General features: G+C 38.7%; 1 protein-coding gene across 1 annotated transcript; it reads left to right on the top strand.

Moving 5' to 3' along the window:
- The first annotated feature begins 14,037 nt into the window (after positions 1-14,037).
- LOC104457267 lies at positions 14,038-18,685 on the top strand. Its single transcript, XM_010072204.3, is given in 13 exon segments — positions 14,038-14,272; positions 15,039-15,113; positions 15,589-15,693; positions 15,809-15,866; positions 15,869-15,924; positions 16,156-16,470; positions 16,473-16,685; positions 16,763-17,121; positions 17,199-17,298; positions 17,407-17,466; positions 17,669-17,752; positions 17,853-17,969; positions 18,114-18,685. Coding segments are annotated over 12 exon segments (1,827 nt in total). The 5' UTR covers positions 14,038-14,272; positions 15,039-15,053; the 3' UTR covers positions 18,414-18,685.
- Positions 18,686-19,237: the final 552 nt, after the last annotated feature.

Genomic DNA, 19,237 nt, shown 5'->3' with positions numbered 1-19,237 from the left:
CTATTTGCTTAGGTAATTATCTAGTACTCGAGGATGATAGATGTCAAATCTAGTGGGGTAGGGTTTTAGACGGTCGCTAAAAGAGTTTTGGACACTCAATTAAACTGCTTTGTTAGAATAACTTCTGTGACATTACTCAGAAACTAACGGATTTCGCAATTAAATATCAAATGCCAAAGGACGAAAATATCAGAATAAAACAATGAAAAGCAATAGATATTGAAGTGGTTTGATTCGGGTCAGTACTTAATCTACAAGGAGAGCTGGCCATGAAGAACCCACTCTTAATCAATACCTCATCCAAGATATCCAATTGAATTGATACGCTTTACCTTCTTCGTCAACTCAACCAGATTGGTTTCTTTCATCATTACGGCAACTTATCTTTACTGTCCAAAGTCTTGGCCAAACTTTGGTTTGATAATACACATGCATCTTATTACTCTATAACCCAAAATTGTTTCTTCTGTTAAAATTCTCAATTTCACCTTTGCTTCAAACATAATTGCAGCAATAGAATTTTCAAATATCGATTAGACAAGCAAAAGCCCCAAATTAGCTTGAGGACCCTTAGATGTGGTTCAATGCCAATAGTTGTAAGATAAGTGGAAAGTAATGAATCTTGCTATAAATTAATAAATGAAAGTAAATAAAATTTCTTGAGAAATCAACGAAAAACGATAAAAAGCACAGAAAATTTACGGGGTTTGATCCAAATGTGGGTACTTACTTCACGAGAGAACCAACCACACAAAATCCACTATTAGTCAGAATAATATAGCATTACAATACATTGCACAAATTGTTTATGTGTTTTCCTAAACCCCAATACACAAACCTCTTATGATCTTTATTATTCTTCGTTGATTTCTTTAAAAATTTTGTTCATGTACATTTGATTATTTAATTACAAGACTTGTTAGTTTTGGCGTTATTAAAAGAAGCTAAAATGAATGCTACAGGCGGCATAGGTGAGAGACCCGCATAGCTAACATGATGCTTGCTTCTTCGTGCAAAAGCAATAAATACAAATTGGGGGTGCTTCACCATTCTCAGCTAAGAGCATCGATGGATGTCCCCCATGCCTCTGCTGAGAGAAACTGCCGAGACTGAGAAGTCTCTCTTGGAAGCATCGAATGCTTGTCAACAACCGCCGGACACTCATCTCTCTCTCTCTCTCTCTCTCTCTCTCTCTCGCAAACCCGCACAATCGGGTCCAGTTCTGATGCCATCATAATGCTGGTCCTTCTGAAGAGGAGGAGACCCATGTTTCATTCTTGGATCATGGACCTGAGGATCAAAACTTAACAGTTTGTCAGCATCTATTTCTTGGTGTTACCCCCCCGTCCGTATGCGATGTGCTGCCCGGAGATGACCCGTCTTGTCTTCGCCCGTTAAATGCTTCCACTCTCCTCTTAGAGAGTCCCCGCACAGTGGATGAAAAAGAAGAGGAAATTCTTGGGGAAATTTGTTTGTCGACGAAGATGGATAAATTATAATAGATCAAGGAAATTTCAATACATGATAATGATCATTGTTCTTAAGGTAACATCCACTCCCACTATTGTTGCCGTTGAGTTTAGGACAAATATACTTCTAGGATATACACCAAAGTCACACATAAACGGGTTCAGTTACTCAACTTTTCTTTTGGAATTTAACTTAAATGTGTTATAAATGTGTGTACGAAAAAAGAAGAAGAGAGAATTCTGAAGAAAAGTATTTATGAATAGTTTTGATTATTATAAATATTATGTGAATTGATCTCTAATCATAGACAACCAATCAACACATCTTTTGAGAGTAGGTACTTTATCTCCAACCATCACTATTTTTCATGTCAATAATAACTTCTTTTTATAATTACCGATAACCTCTTTTTAGAATCAAGAGTCACTTTTTTTAATAACCAAGAGTCATCTTTTCTTTTGATCAAGAGTCATGTCTTCTTTTAATCAAGAGGCACATCTTTTATGATAACAAACCATTTCAATAGAAATTACATTCATGGTCTCAAACATAAATAGATTTCTGTAATTTGGTCTTGAGATTAAAAATCAAGACTCTAGTTCCTGAACTTTTACTTAAATTGTGGTTTGGGTTTGTTTAGAGATAAAATCGAACTCGGTCATGACATGGATACATATCTTTGTTTCAATCATGCAAAAGTTCATATTTCAATTCTTGCTCTTGACTAAAGCAAATATATAACAACGTATCTACGTGTATGGATAGTCCAAATTCGGCACACAAAAGACTTTCAAACTTTGGTTCTTGCGAGAGTCTTACTCCGAATTCAATCCAAGAGAGTACAGTCATACAACATAAAAGTGTAGGGACTAAAATCACAATTTTTTAATTATTTTTGGTTTCTCCATAAGCATTTGAGTTTCTGAGTGGTAACTTGGGCTAGCTAATTGTGTTTTGCCCTGGTAAAGTTTGTTTTTTGAAGAATTAAACTAATGCTCAAGCTACTAGAGTCAAATTGACGTATCTGTACAAAGACATTAATAGATAATATGGAAATTCTTTGGAGAAGTGACGACGAAACTTCTGTGAAATTTCAGATATTATGAAATATGGAAGGATGTTAGGGATTAATCTGTATCTAACCGGTGTCGCGGGCATAAGCTGGCTGTGCTCGATCTTCACTTATCCCTTACTGCGCACGAGCCGGATATCTAGCCTTCTTTTGCTAGGTATGCCGGCTATGGGCAGGAGATGCCGATCTTACATAGTGGTTATGGACGCCATAAAGCGCCCAAAAACGAACCGCTCGATGCCCAAAGCTCGACATGAAGTTCGTTCTCTAGTACCTTTCCACCATGATCAGCGTCCAACGACACACTTCGATTCAAGCCTGCTTTCCTTGATTTTGCAGACATGAATTAACATCCAAACCTTGAATTTCCGGTGGTTTGGTAGATGTCCGAGACCACATGAACCTGCGCTGGGTCCCTGCTATGAAGAAACTGACCTTTTGATGTGAATTGGGACCATCACACTTCTGCTTGAACCTACGGTAATCGACAACATCATATCTTGTATGGTTGTATGGTTGTATGGTTGTACCTATATTTCTTATCTTGGCATTCATAAAGCTAGATTAAACCCACATATTTTGTGGAAAGTAAATTATTTCTATAGTGGAAGTTAAACCTGGAAGTAGAATTCAAACGCTGTGACCTCTTGGGCCTGGCACTGATTATGAGGTGATTCTTTGCCTGGGTTTAAATTTCTTCTATAGTTTTATGTTATGGTTCATGATCGTGCCATTCTATCTTTGTGAACTGAGCTCTGTAGTGACAGGCTGACAGCCATCAGCAGTATGCACAAAAGGGAAGATGAGGCTCGGGACAAAAGTCTTCTATGGTGTTCTATTTAAATGAGAATCTTTCGAAAGTTGGATTTCTGTGCTTCACTGTTTTCTTCTTAATTCTGGCGGAAGTAAAACGACGCGACAGTGGGATAGGCATCTCACTCCCATCCCGTATCGAAGAAGACAACGGTGGCTTTTCTATATTTGATCATCTCCTGGAGAAATGGAAAACGCTCACACCAATATATGTCTTCATCTTCTGAGATATGTTGTAAACGTGGATCAATACTCCCCAAGGAATGCTAGTGGGAATTTCATAAAGTTATCAACATACGTAGAAAAGGTACAGTTCTGGAAAAATATAAAAAAAACATACTTGATTTTTCACCCCGGATACCAAAAACATGTCTCACTTTTAAGACGGCAACTTCGCTATCTCTACTTTAAAAGTACGACTTTGCCATCTTAGCCTTATTAAAATGACTGAAATACCATCTCTCGGGTAAAACACTCACAACATACCTTAGTCTTCCATCACCTGCACACCCAAACTCTCAACCCAAGTGACCCTCCAATCTGCAGAACGGAGAGAGGATTGGGAAGAACGACGAGCATAGGAAAGATTTTTGGGTCTGGTGGAGTTGCCACTGCGTACGGGGCGGTGGGGTGTGTGGCCTGAGACATTGGCGGCGGGCCTCTGGCGGCTGAGCAACGGGTTAGGGTTTGTGCTTTTTTGTTTGGAATCTGGATGCATGCGGATGAATGAGAAAATGGATAACGGCACTATTGGAATAAGAAATGGCAATCTTTTACAGAAATGCACAATTTTGGCGAATTGAGGTAACAAACTTGTAGATGTAAAAGTAGGAATATGTTTTGGGTATTGATGTGAAAAATCAGGCACATTTTTTTTTTGTAGTCTTCATAAATTATAATTTTAGGCATTTGTGTTTATGTAGTTAAATTTTAATATTTTCATGAAATCCCCACTGGCAATCCTTCGGAAGTATTGACAAAGAAGAAGTAAAGTAGTAGGAACAAGGTGGGGGATTTGAGTTGAGATAATCATTAGCACAAAGCATACTTCAATTAAGGGAGAGCAAATCTAACGTAAAAGGACCACATGTGAAGGGGTATTTTCGATTTGTTGAGATGCACGTGTGAGGGTATTAAGCAACGGTCAAATATAGGAAGATCAACGTTGTGCAAAACAGACCACCGCCCGCGGTGGCCGCGATGGTTAAGGCTTGGTACCCCATCCGCAGGGGGAAGGGTTCGAGACTCCACGTCCGCGTTGCTTCAATGCAAAACGCGCGATTTACCTGTGGCTGGGTTTGTGGTGGTAGCTCAGTTCACCCAGGGTTTACTCTCCGCCGAAAGCGGCGCACGGAGGTTCCCGGGTCACAAAAAAAAAAAAAAAAAAAAACATTGTGCAAAACAGTTTATCATAATTACCAATTATTCACTATCTTATATTTAGAGTAAAAAGTAGGTGCAATTAAATTTGTTACTGGGCTGAGATTTGAATTCTCTTTTGAATTTTTCCCAGATAAATGTATTGGCTTTCTGTTATGTGTCCCAACAAAATCCAGTATTTTGACAGTGTGCTTCTTTCAATAGGACAATCTCAAGAAGAAACATTACCTCCTAATTCAATAGAACCCCAATCCTAATTCTTTATGGGCTTTTGACAAATTTTTTTATTAAATTTAAAGGTATGATATTCTTGGATTGCCCCCAAAAAATATAATTCTCACAGCCTTATTTGATGAGCATTTGGCATGCTCTCCCCATCATCCGCACCTGATCAGAGGCACAGGCCACCGCAGCCTTCAGGATGTAAGCTCGAGGATCGTACTGTAAAAACAAAAGAAAAAGAGACACTAACGTAAACTGTTTCTACCTTGAAGATTACTCAAGACATTCATGATGATTGGATCGAACCATCGCAGAAACTGCAAAACCAAAAGTCATCAGGAGAGATGATCGCATCTACCAAAAGAAAACGTAGTGGAGGTCACGACAAGGGATGCGAGGCCTTTCTCTTTTTGCATGTGGCTCTGCTTTTGCCCTTTTTTAAGGATCGCATTGAGCTTCTGCTGCACCAATGTCAGTCCCCAACTTTGTTTGTCTGGACTCCCACTGATCGTGTAATCTTCAACGTCACGTGTACATCAAGCTGATGTTTCGAGGAATTACCACAAAATCCTATCGGATATGTTTATATTACTTTGGTAATCACTTCAATAAGTTCTCAAAACCAAACGCATTTGACCGGATGAAATCAACGATATCGAGTTAGGACATTGCGTGATGCGACTTGACTTGTGTATTATCTTTAACGCTTTATCACACAATATACTGACAGTAAAGTTAGACCCAAGAATCTATGGTGGATCAATGCCTCTTCATCTCTAGGACCACTAGAAAGAAACAACAGGAGGTTAAAGAAGAGGAAGGTCGGGACCATTTATTGTACACACAAATATCCATCCATTCCTTCCTGAGATTTGAGATGTTCTTCACTTTTTATCTTTTTTCGTTTGCACTGGACCTAGCTAACGCTTTCCATTCACTCTCAACTTCAATTAAAAATGGCCACAGGGCTCACAGAATATTTAGATCCAATGAGAGTCTCAGGTAAATCACATGCAAAATTCACTCAATGTGACGTTCAATGTGCACCAGTCGCGCTCGCGTCTAAACTATAATGTTCATGGTAGAATCTTCCCTCGTACGAAGGCTTAGCTAGAACGTAGACAGTGGTGTGCGACTACATAAGGAGACGGTACTTTGTATTAATGTTTCGTAAGTGATGATGTCGGGGAAATTATTGCGTAATTGCACGTCTAGGGTTTCTAAGGGTTATTTAGGGTCTCGAGATTCTCGAGTCACGTTAATTATGGTGGCTCTTTTGCTGTTTATGCAGGGCTAGATCCAATAAGGGCCCGGGTATGTGATCTGATCAAGTTCTTTTGGACTGTACCCACTTTAAGCATCTAACATGATATGCCAATCTAGCTGATTAATCACCCGTACTGAGAAATAAAGAGAATAAAAAGTAGAGAGAGAGAGAGAGAGAGAGAGAGAGAGAGAGTACAATGATGCCACAAGCATGAGGCGTGATCGGGTCTTCGTTAACATAAGTTTGATCTGATCCAACGTGACTAAAAAGATGAATGTTCACGGACAATCAATTAAGAGCAGAGCGTTTCTTTTTCTCTTTTTCTCTTTTCTCTTTTTCTCTTTTTTAGTGATGAAGGTTGTATAACTGCGACAGCTACTACAGTGATTATGCGCTCCCAGGGCCCAGATAATCGATTCCAAGGCTCAAATTATTTGTTTTCTGCTGGGTAATTTGATAGTTACGATCGAAGATTGAAGCAGTACCGCACGGAAGCTTTGGAGCGTGTGCGTACTTTTCCCCTTCACTTACTTTCTATGAATAAAAACTTTGGAGAAGTTGCTAACTATAAATTGGGGAAAACTACTAAAGCCACGTCTCGCTTTTCATTTAGTGCCGCATTCACACCTCAGTTTTCAAAATACTAATCTGCTATTTCTAAAGGTAAAGTTGTCCAAATATTCTTGAACTTATTGTGCGGTAGTCAATTTATTTCTAATATTTTCAATTATATTAATTTAATTATAAAATTTTTAACTAATTTTAGCAGCAAATTGCTAGGGTGGATGTTGTCCATTTACATGGCATGATTAACGGTGACGAGGATAATTATTTATTTTTTTAGTTTTTCTAAATTTTTTATATACTTTTTTTTTCTTTTTTTTTTCCCTTCTTCCTTCACTAGTTGTCAGGCCTTGGCCATTTTGTCGAACCTCACCTATTGCTGGTTGCCAACCATAATCGAGGCCTTGCGATTGGTTGAAGAAGAAACTAAAAAGAAAGAGAAGAAAAGAAAAACCAAAAATATTCAAAAATATTCAAAAAATTAAAAAATTATTCAGATCAACATCGATTGTATCATGTAGGATAACCAGCACTGACTAAACTATTATGTTAATAATTTCTAGCCAAAATTAGTTGGAAATATTAAATTAGTAAATTGTCAAAAAATTTAAGATTAAATTTGTATATCACCAAAATGTGCAAGACTAAATTGACACATTTGAAATGTTTAAGACTAAATTGATCTTAAAATTTTAAAATTAAATTAACTATTGTATAATATATTTAAGACTTTTTAGACAATTTTTTCAATTCTAAACAAGATCTAATTTAAAAAGACCAAATTATCCCTTCGCAAGACACCAAAATTTCCTACAAACCCTAGCCTTCATCACTCCCAGCTCACCGTCTCCCTTCCACCACACACCAGCCTGTTTGATACCATTATGGACCTCCGGCCACACCACGACCGTTGCCTTAATCAACTCTCCTCCCCGCCATCACCATTTCCTCTCTTCTTGATTCATTCACTGACCATGGGTGAGTGCTAGTGACCCTTGCTAGCCCCTACTGGGGGGCCTCAAATCCCTTGCCAATCATGGATAAGGATCAGCTGGCCCCGCTAGATTTGAAAAAAAAAAAAAAAAAGAACAAAAAAGCCCTGTCGGAGTCACTTTCCACTTTTTCCTATAGACCGCATGTCTATCTTTCATTTTCCCATGAAAAGCCCTAGCCCCATCACACCTTGGATGATTAATTGCGTGTGAGATAAACTGTAAGATGCAATCAAGTCGAGTGGGAACTGCGTTGGACATCGTTAATCTGTGTGTTTGGACATTGATGTAACCATTTATGGCTATATTATATTACTCGTTAGCTTTTAGAACGACAGGATTAAGGTTAGCTTTTTCATACTAAAAGAAGTGCATTATTTTCGTTCTGATGCATGTTGTGGTGGGGAGGGAGGGAGGGAGATGCTGTTCAAATCACGCATGATGCACGAGTTGCGACTCACGTGCTAGTAAAGTATGCCCGTAACTATGATTGAATCCATGCTCTTAAATTAATTCATTGTTCCTGGATCTTTAAGTTATGCATATCATATGATCTGATGCATCGGGAATGTCTAAAAAGTCTTCTTTTAAACCTTTCATTTTCATCGAAATGGAAAGTCTAATCTTTTTTTAAGACAACTCAGTAAGGCCCTTGTTTCCTAATTCTTTTTCATTGGGTTTTTTTATGGAAATAAAGGGCAACAACTTCTACTTGTGATAATTTTGGTGCAAAAACTTTCAAGTGTCACGTAAAAATGATCTTGTCTCACACATATATTACCTTTTTTTTTTTTCTAGAGTATGATTGTAATCTTTATTGCATTGCTTGATCTGTGACGAAATACTTTGTCAATTTCTTTTTTGAGTCAGTCACACTGATCGAATCACGTAAATCTTGTGTCCGATCTAATTATCTTATGTTCAATCTACTTCTTTTCACAATAGTAGCATTGTTGTGCAGCGAGGGCGGGGGCAACCATCGGCGAGCACCACTGGAGATACGGTCATGGCTAGTGATCCGGCGGGGGCGATGGCCGTGCAATGGAGAAAATTGTCGCAGATGGACCAAGGGTCAAAGTAGGAAAGGAGAAAGAGGGAAACTAAGGAAAAGAAAAAAAGAAGGAAAAGGGGGAAGTATATATAATCAAACTAAGCCATTTAGGGGTGAGCATGGTTCGGGTTAGGGTTTGGGTTGCGCTGTTCCACCCCTTAACCTTAGGACTAATTCACACAGTGTTGGTCCTCAATTTTTGGACCGAGAACTGACTCTATTGAGCTTGGGACTAAGGATTGGACCGACCCAGTGAATTCTATCCAGTTCCAAGGTTAACTCATGATCAATCGATAATTTTTTTATTTCATTTTTTATACTCCTTGAAAATGCGACTGAGAATCGGACTAACCAAATGGGTTCGGTCCAGTTCTAGGGTCAACCTAGGATCAATCGAAATTTTTTATTTCATTTTTTGTACTTCCTAAAAAGGTAACTGTGAATCGGATCAACTCAATGGATTTGTGACGAGCAAGGTCAACTAAGAGAGGCGAGCGGCGAGCGTCGAGCGGGGAGCAACACGCTAGGCAAACATCGAGTGGTGAGCGGCACGAGTGACCCAAAGCGAGCGAGGCGAGTGTCTAGTGTCGAGCAGAGAAGTTGTTTATTTCAATTTTGGCAAATTGAAGACTAAGATGACAAATAAGATAAAAGAAAACGAGAACTAGAAAAGAATGTCGTGAGAAGTTATTTATGCCATTTTGAATCTGTGAGGACTCTTCACAAAAAATATTTTTCTCATTTGTAAATTATGACTGTTAACGTTGTAAAAGACATTAAAAATCTAAATTATTAAGAACAATGTAAAATTACTTAAACTCCCCTAAAGAGCTATTTAATATTATTAACACATTTTATTTTAGGGTTTTCTCTATATAAAAAAATATAAAAATATATTAGATATAATTAATATATATAAAGTTAGGGTTGGTCTCAGTTGAACCGACTTTGAACTCCTAGGATTGAGGACCAACTTTCACAGTGCTAATCTAAGAATCCCAAGACCAAGGACCGACCTAGTCTCCCTGGGAACCGAACAATGACCGACAGGGTTAGGCTGGTCCAGGGTCAATCTAGGGTTGACCCTACACCGATGCTCACCCCTAAAGCCACCCATTTATCTCGTAACTGATGTGTTTGAATCTTAGATGGTAACTTTGCCTAACTTCAAGTGATCCTAATTATAAATAATCCTCATCCTACAAGATAGGCTCATAGTTGAACAAAAAAATTGTTAAAATGCATGTCTAAGGTGTTGTAGAGTACGTATTGAATAATTATAGTTACTATAATACATTAGCCTAAGCTCGCTCATGACTCATTAGAATCATTTTTAGAGGCCGTATCTAGTTGTCTCATGAAATTAAGTTAGAGAAATAACAAGAAAACATTGTAAAACAACGCGATATATATAAGATATCTTTACATAGAAAGGTAATCAAAATTTCATTTTTTTGGCATTATCATGCCATTTCGTCGACATACTTAAGGATTCTTAAAGCTAGCAGTCATTGAAAGGGTGTAATTTCATCCACTTAATTGGAATTTGTTCTAATTATACATTTTGAACTGGTAAATGCTTGGGTCCCTATCAAAGAGTTGCCGGGCAGGTCACGTATTGCAAACTGCGTATTGCGTACGCAGTCATATCGCAAATAAACAAATGACCGTAAACTCGATCGAGTAGGTTGAGGTTTCTGTCTCGTCTCGTGTACCCAAACCCTTCGGATGCAATTATTAGCTGTTCGGCTAACATTTCTTATTTTCCTACCAAGGCCTTTGTCGTTTAATAGATATTGATTTTTTATTACTCAATTTCAAGCATATCTATGATGATTTGATTAGCACAGTAGTTCATTCGACAAATGTCCCAAGTCTAGGTGCCTCAAATAACTTCTAAAGAGCATGATTTGGGTAATGAAAATCATCTTGTGAAAGGACAGCCCAAATAAACTCTTGTCGAACGATTTTTTTTTTCCCGCCGATTTAAATTTAAGCTATTTAATGACGAGTGTAGATAAGTGCATTAGGCCAATATATGCTCGTATCACCTTGGCAGGATTGGTCCATGTCAAAAGCTATCGGTTAAACAATGATCATAGACCTTTTCTTTTGTCCAAGTAACTTGTTAGTAATTTACCAATACCTTTTGTGAAATTACAAACTTTTTTGGTAGTTTGCAAATTACAATATCATGCTAAATTACCAATTCTTATTTGCACAAATTACTAGCATTGTGGATATACTAACTCCTATATGGAATTACCAACGTATATTAAAATAATTTACCAATTTTTTCTCGATCAAATTACGAAAGAATTTTGGATTTCCAACTTTCACTTGAGTTATTTATTGATATTTATCTGTTTTCTTTTAATTTACCATTTTTTTTTATTGAGCTACAAACTTTATTTGCGTTCGTTAGCAGCTCCGCGCTCGCAAATCACAACTCCTAGTCTGAGTCAAGGATGGCTACCAGGGAAATCTGTTGATAAACGATTTTCAAGGGCCAAACTGAAAATTTATTAAAAAATTTAAATTAATTTCATTGAATTTCTAAATGCATTTTATTGGAAAAATTACATCATGGGAGGGCCCACCCAAGCCTTGGATCTGTCCATGCTGATTAGGAAATAACTATTCCCACCTTTATTATTTGACTTTCTAGATTGATTAAGGGTCTGTTTGTTTGTATTTCTTTTTTTTTGTTTTTGAACACTTTTTCTGATTTTTTGTTCCTGGGAACAAAAAAGGAACAGAAACGCGTTTGGGCAAGCTCGGCCTTGCCCAGCTACGGCAAGGCTAGGCCTCGCCAGGGGCCGGCGAGCCTCGCCGTGAGGGCGAGGCCGCCGGCCAAAAGAAGAAAAAAAGAAAAAAGGAAAAAAAAGAAAAAGAAAAAAGAAAAATAGAATAAAAATATTAAAAAATAAAAGAAATAAAAAAATTATACAAATTTACCAAACGTGTTTTCGTTTATTTTTTATTCCCGGAACAAGTTTACCAAACACGTTTTTTCAAAAATTGTTCCCGGAATGTAAACACTTTTTCTATTTCTCGTTTCTTAGAACAATTTTTAAAAGAATCGCAAACAAATGCACCCTAAGTGACCGAACTCCGATGAAAAATCATAATTAATGGTCCGAGGCCATACATATTGATAAAACTTCTATTTATTTTCTAAATAGATAAATAGATTGAAAGTATGATAATTATAACTGCTCTAAAAGAAATGATGGTAAATAAATCATTTACCAATCTGAATTATACCAAAAAAAAAAAAATCTATAATCGTAACTAAATCTTGTATTTTTTTTTTTTTCTAGAGGGAAGATTGAAACAAATAGCTTTAAATTTATAAAATTAAAGGATGATTTTAGTTTACATATTGCATTTCTTAGCTCGTTGGAAACAAAACAATTTTTTTACGAATTGCCTTGAATAGAAATTGAGAATGAAGTATAGGAATATCTAAATACTCTATTCCCTTATTCCCTAATTTATAGGATCGTCTAGAAAGAAAATTTAAAAATGCAACCAAACAGAAAACTGACATAAATATTATGTATTGATTTTTTTTTTGTTCACGTCTTTAGACCAAATTCGATCTTCTTAGATTTCTCTAACTATTTCCTTACAAAGTTTTGTTATAGCTTCTATAATTGCCTTTGATTTAGGAGGACAGTCTAGGAAAAAAAATTAAAATTAAAAATCAAATTTTTATAAAAAGTTGTTCATGTCAAGATTAGTTATAATATGCAGTACTATCGGCATTCATGTTAGTGATTTCCTATTAAAATTGGTTGGATAGGTTCAATTGGAAAAATTTGAAAAGGTTTAGAGCTCAATTAGCACAATTGAAATGATTAGAACTAAACTGATTAAAGTGCAATAGATTTATGACTTTTTAGATAATTTTACCATTTTTATTTAATGATGACATTGAGCCAAAGCTCATTAAGGTACGTGGAACGTAGTTTGAGATGGCATTGTCCAGATTGCCATAATCATTATTATCATCCCAATACAAAATGAATGCTCTTTCTATCTTTCATTAATTAGCACGTTCGGCTTACTTACTTCAAAAGTCATTATAGAGTTGGCCCATTTTGACAGGGATTTTTTTTTTTTTTTTTATAAATATCCAACACTTGTTAAAAGACATTAATCATGCTTTGAAAATATCAACATTATATTTAAAAAAATAATAATCATTTTTTAAACAAAAAAATCCGTTCCTTTTCAATTTTCAAGAAAAGTCGATATTCATCATTACTTATTTCAATTTAATAACCTTAGTCTAGGGCCTTAGAGTATTTATGTAGCAAAGTAGGCATTCTTTTTTTGATATGCGCCCAAGTTAGGGACTCGCATTAAAAGCACGGCGTACCCTACATTTGTTTCTTGTAACCAGAAACGCCTCTGACAAAATTCGTCTTCCACTTTGGACTCCTAACTCAGAAAAATTCCCTTCCACTTCAATCATGCAGGGAGAAAGTAACTGCAGAAAATGACATCTCAATTAAAGAAATGCTTGCAACCCACATTAAATTAAGTTAGTAGTCAATTTTAACACATCCTGGCAGGAGCGAAACCAAACAACTGGATCTCAATTGAATACTAGCTCATCTTTCCCATTAGAATAGGCATATTAGACCCCATATTCTATAGGGGGCTAGACAAGGTCGCTTTCTTGGTCTTTGGAGTAGGGCATGCTAGATTTAGGAGTTCGATAGCACCGTGACTGATATGGGTTTCGTAGACATGACCCTGCCGGGCGGGAGAACAAGTTGGACGTGAGAAGACGAGGTGGGGTGTCGGGATCTGGACAAGGTCGGACGAGAAGCGATTCAGGCGAGTGGGGTTAACAAGTGAATGGTTTGAAAATCGACGAAAATTTTTGCTGTGAAAGTATACTTAGAAAGTGAGTTAGGATACGACGGACACAAGGCATATAATATTGAGGAAGTAGTCACCGTTGTCAGTTGTATTTTAATTGGACTCTCTTTCACTCAGCAAGGATGGATTTGGCCTTACTACACCTGCCCCTTTATTTATACATCTTGCAAATTCTTTTCTTTTCTTTCTTTTTTTTTGATTTTTTGAAGCTACACCATTTTTTTTTTTTTTTGAAATTTAAATGAGAAGGTGAAGTGCAAAGAGAGAAAGAACTTTGGGAAAGTGATGATATAAAAGGAAGGGCTCACGTTTCTTCATGATGAGGGAGCGCATGTTGTCCCCCTCCCTCCCTCCTCCTCTCTCTCTCTCTCTCTCTCTCCCACACACACTCACGCAGAGCCAGATCTTAAAGTGAGCCACAGACCAGACAATTGCCATTGCCAGATCACTCGCACTCTCTCTCTCTCTCTCTCTCTCTACAAGGACATGGTGGAGATGATGAGGTGAAGCTGAAGAAGCTTTCATGGTGGAGCTGAAGAGGAAGAGTATGTGATTCAGTGTTCTTGGCTTCTCTCTCTTTCTCTCTCTCTCTCTCTCTCTGTCGATTGTCATCTTCTTTTCTCGTTTAGCTAAATTCTATGGTCTACGCTCTCGAATTTTGTAACATTACTGAGATGATGATATGTTACAGTAGACCAGCGGTACTTTCTCTTTCTTTAAGTTTAAATTGCAGTAGAAAGGTTAATATTATAATAAGCTCTGTTCTTGGTTTTTGCCGCTGTCGTTGCCCATCTGTTACGCTTTTCTTGGTCGACCCTCTCTCTCTCCCTCTCTCTCTCTCTCTCTCACCTCCTTAAACCTCGAAACCTCGTCGTTTTCTCCACCTGTAGTTTCTTCATCTCCCACTCTGTCTCTGTGGGGTGCTTGTTGTTTAGCGTTTCACTGAGGCCGAGGAATACAGTACGCAGAAGCAGCAGAGCAGGCGCACTTCTGCTCTCTCTCTCTCTCTCTCTCTCTCTAGACTAGAGTCTCTCCGATGCTCACCGCTTTCAATTTTCCCGCTCTGCAAAAGGGTCTGTGAAATGAATTGCTAAACATTGCATCGAACCTCTCTCTCTCTCTCTCTCTCTCTCTCTCTCTCTGCGTGCAAAGTTTCTGAAGGAGTCGGTTGGTTTCAGCTTTATCTGCGCCATCTTTGTAAATACTGCCATCTTCTGCCTATATTTTTATGAACAATTCATTATTATATCCTCGTTTTAGTTAGAGGGACTGCTATTGAAGTGCTTGCAATGTTTGTTTCTTTTCCCCCAGGATAGTGAAGAGAAGATGAACTCCAGAGCTCGAACTGCCCTTCAAACCACGAAATCTTCTCCAAATCCAGATAAGGTAGTTCTTTTCTTTCTACCCCTTCACCTCATCTGCCCAACATTAACAATTTAACATCACAGCTTATTGTTGTAAATCAGACTCCTTCATGTCAATTTCTTCCCAGTGGGTAATACAAGATTGTGATTGAGATAGAATGACTCAACGTCGTGTTCAAGTTTAAGTCACTATCTCTGTTCCCACAATAATTGATGTTCTCGGTTCTTTCTTTTCTTTTCTTTGCTGCTTTTGCTTTTTCCCATTTTTCCCCTGTTTTGTCAATGTCCGAGTGTCCTTTAGATATCATTTGGATGCGTCATCATATAATTCTGGACCGTAAAGGCTGTCGCTTTTGATAGGAATCTGAACTGGGTTCTTTCACTATTCTCAAGAAAAGAATATAGCTTCTCTTCTCTATGTTCTTTTTGCTTCATTTTGAACTCACGTAAATAGTTTGGGGTCTTGATCTTTTGGTTTTGTTTTCATTATGCCAAAGAACGAAAGAATGCAGACACGAGGAAGCAGAGTGACGGGTGCTGAGAAGCCCGTGACCAATAGGCGACGCTTAAACAGAGAGAAGAAATTGGCATTGCTTCAAGATGTACAGAAACCATCAATTCTTGAACATTTCCGTCTTTTTTAGTGGGCAATTTTGAGCTTGTAACTCCTGGTAGTTTCAATAGCTTCAAACTAAATTTGCTGTTGGGAATTTGCAGGTTGATAAGCTGAAGAAGAAGCTCAGACATGAAGAGAATGTTCACAGAGCATTAGAGAGGCCTTCAACAGGCCTCTTGGAGCTCTTCCTCGTCTCCCTCCTTATCTCCCTCCTCATGTTAGTATATTCATCATTCCTTTCCTTTGGTTCTCTCTCTCTCTCTCTCTCTCTCTCTCTCTCTCTTCCCTTTTTTTGTTTGTTTTATATGTTGCAAGAGATGAAAATACCCAGATGAACTTGATCTCAGTATAATTTGTTCAAATTTTATGTATGAACCGTTTGTGTTTGTGTTGATACCGATAATTGCGCAAATTGGGTCACTGATAAAGCATGTGTTTTCTTTCCTAGACATTGGAACTTCTTGCTGAAGTAGCTGTTTTGGAAGAGGAGATTGTTCGGTTAGAAGAGCAGGTGGTGAATTTCAGACAGGGTCTATACCAAGAAGCTGTTTACATATCGTCCAAGAGGAATGCTGAGGTTTCGAGTGATGTCTCTGATGAAGTGCCTGCAAGAAGGGCTAAACACGAGCGGTCGAAGTCGATGTCACAGAGCGACTTCAGTTCTCTAGCATCTGCTCCTGGGCATCAACCGGCGCTCGCCAGGAGCGCATCTAGTAGAAAGCTCCTGTTTTCCGAATCTTCACAAGATCGGACGGGAATAGTTCTAGCAGGGTGATGAATGGGAAACCAGCGCAGAAAAAGTTCAGCTCTCCGCCGATTTTGGAAGATGTGCGAGGAAAGGAGAATTGCTTGCACGTGAATTCTTCGAAGGACAAAGCGTCGCTTGACAAGAAGACTTCGAAGAATTCCACACCCATCAAGAAAAGTCCAATTAAGCAGGAACAGGCAGAGAAGATGCTTGAATCTTCAAAACCGCAGGTATGATTTATTAGTTTTTCTTTTTTCAGGCTCATTCTAGAACTTAGCCATACTAATTATGGGTTTTAATCCTGCAGCTAGAGAGCAGATTTGGAGACCAGGAAAAAGCACAGCAAAATTCACTGAGCTCTTCGCAAGATGGAGCAGCCCAAGTGGATGAATCGCCAAACAAAATATCAGAGGACATTGTTAGGTGCTTGTCTAGCATCTTTGTAAGGATGAGCACATCTAAAGCAAAAGCTTTTGGATCGTTGAATTCGCCATCTCAATTGACAAACTTTGATGGGAGAAATGGAGAATCGGCCTATCCTTATGAAATATGTCCAGAATTCGGGAAGAGGGATGTTGGTCCTTACAGACATCTCTACATGGTGGATGCTTATTCAGTTGATGTCAATCGGAAAACGAATGCTCTGTTCCTGATCCAAAGGCTGAAGTAAGTTCTTCCTCTCCATGGTTCTCACTTGACATGCAGCCATGTCGTTGACCTGACTGTCGATTAATTGATTTCAGGTTTCTTCTTGGGAAGCTTGCCTGCGTTAAGTTAGATGGGCTCACTCATCAGCAGAAGTTGGCATTCTGGATAAACACTTACAATTCTTGTATGATGAATGTGAGTCTTTCCTTTGTGTGGTGTTCCAAAGTCGATACACTTGCTTGATTTCATGAAGCGATCTTGAGTACTTTGCACGAAAGCATGTTAATATGATCAATTGTGCAGGCATTTTTAGAGCATGGAATACCAGATACTCCTGAAGCAGTGGTTGCATTGATGCAACAGGTAACATTCGTAATCTGTATTACATTGCGATGCACTAATACTTGGTTCTACAACAAACATGTTTTGGCTGATTATATATTCTCTACTGTCTTAGAAGTCGCTGTGTATGTAACACAACCTGTGTGCATGTCCAGGATCCGTTGATTATTGAGTTTAGCTTATTGGACTAAATTAGCAACTGTTTGTTCTGTGTCTGCTTCAGGCGACGATCAATGTTGGGGGTCACTTGATGAATGCAATTACCATTGAGCATTTTATCTTGAGGCTACCTTACCACTTAAAATTCGTAAGTCTAAACATAAACCTTTTCTAAGATTGTCTTGAGAGGTTTGTTTGTGAATCTGTAAAATTCCTTGAATCTTGACTAGGATTATCCGTTTATTTAGACATGTCCAAAAGCTTCGAAGAATGAGGATGTGAAAGCGCGCCGCACATTCGGGTTGGAGTGGTCTGAGCCGCTGGTTACATTCGCTCTCTCCTGTGGAAGCTGGTCATCTCCTGCAGTAAGTTCAATTGTATTATCAACAGATCTCTCTCGTTTTGCATGTCAAATCAATTTGGTTCGAGTTTTGTTGGGTTTAGTTTCAATCCTCAGTATCAGTTAGAACTAGAGACAAAATGAATGTCGGGTACTCCTTGTGAATTAGGTGCGTGTCTATACGGCGTGTCACGTCGAGGACGAACTGGAAGCAGCAAAGAGGGACTATCTCCAAGCATCGGTGGGCATATCGAGAACCAACAAGCTGGTCATCCCGAAGCTTTTGGACTGGTATCTGCTCGACTTCGCGAAGGACATGGAGTCGCTGCTGGACTGGGTGTGCCTGCAGCTGCCGGACGAGCTCCGCAGAGACGCCGTCCAGTGCCTCGAGAAGAAGGGGGAGCCGCTCTCGCAGCTGGTGCAAGTGACGCCGTACGACTTCAGTTTCAGGCTGCTGTTGCAGCAGTGAGAATGGGTTTGACGTTCTCTTTTCTTTGGTTGATTGATTTATTATTTCAAGTCCTGCAACTCATACATGTCCATCCTCTCTTCTCCCTATACATATTTCGCCTTCGGTTATATTGCGGGGTGGGTTTTAGTCAGAATAAGATGCACTGTACCTCCGACGGAATGAAGATAGAAACATGGCTTGGAGGCTGCTTGTAAGAAAGCTCGTCGTGCATTGTCAACTTCTCATGTTTCTCTCTCCCACTAAATGGATTGATAATTTGTTATGTCGTCTCGGACCTGGATTTTGAAAGAAGCACTGAAACTCGAAATGTTCCACAAAAACTTGTTCTGCAGCAACTTTGCGCGTTTGGTAACATTTTTAGTATTTTAAGGCGTTTAATAACTATATAAATTTTCTATTCTCAAAACGAAAAACGTTTAGTATGATCTCAAATATTTTTGTGACTTAAAATTTCTTTTAATTTATTAATAATTTTATTGCATTTTTTTTTTCTTATCCTTCCTCTAACCGCTAGATGACCTCGGGGCAACCTCACCAACCATCGGCAATGTCTCTCCAAACCTCGCCTTGGCTTGACAAGGCTCGGCCTTGTGGTGATTGAGCGAGGTCGAGCCTTGCCATGGCCGGGCGAGGCTTGGCCTCGCCAAATATGGGCTAGGCCGAGCCTTGCCTGACCATGGCGAACCTCAGGGGTCTTGGCTAGTGGTCGGCGAGCTTGGGGCAACCTCGTCGGGGGCCGATGAGACTCCGACGAGATAGGCCATTGTCGAGGGTCGGCGATCAGCTGGGGGGAAGAAGAAAGAAAGAGAAAAGAAAGAAAA

This window comes from Eucalyptus grandis, chromosome 8 (genome assembly GCF_016545825.1).
Source record: "Eucalyptus grandis isolate ANBG69807.140 chromosome 8, ASM1654582v1, whole genome shotgun sequence".
NCBI lineage: Eukaryota > Viridiplantae > Streptophyta > Magnoliopsida > Myrtales > Myrtaceae > Eucalyptus > Eucalyptus grandis.
The sequence above is the reverse complement of the archived record's forward strand: the minus strand, read 5'-3'. Positions and strand labels throughout refer to the sequence as shown.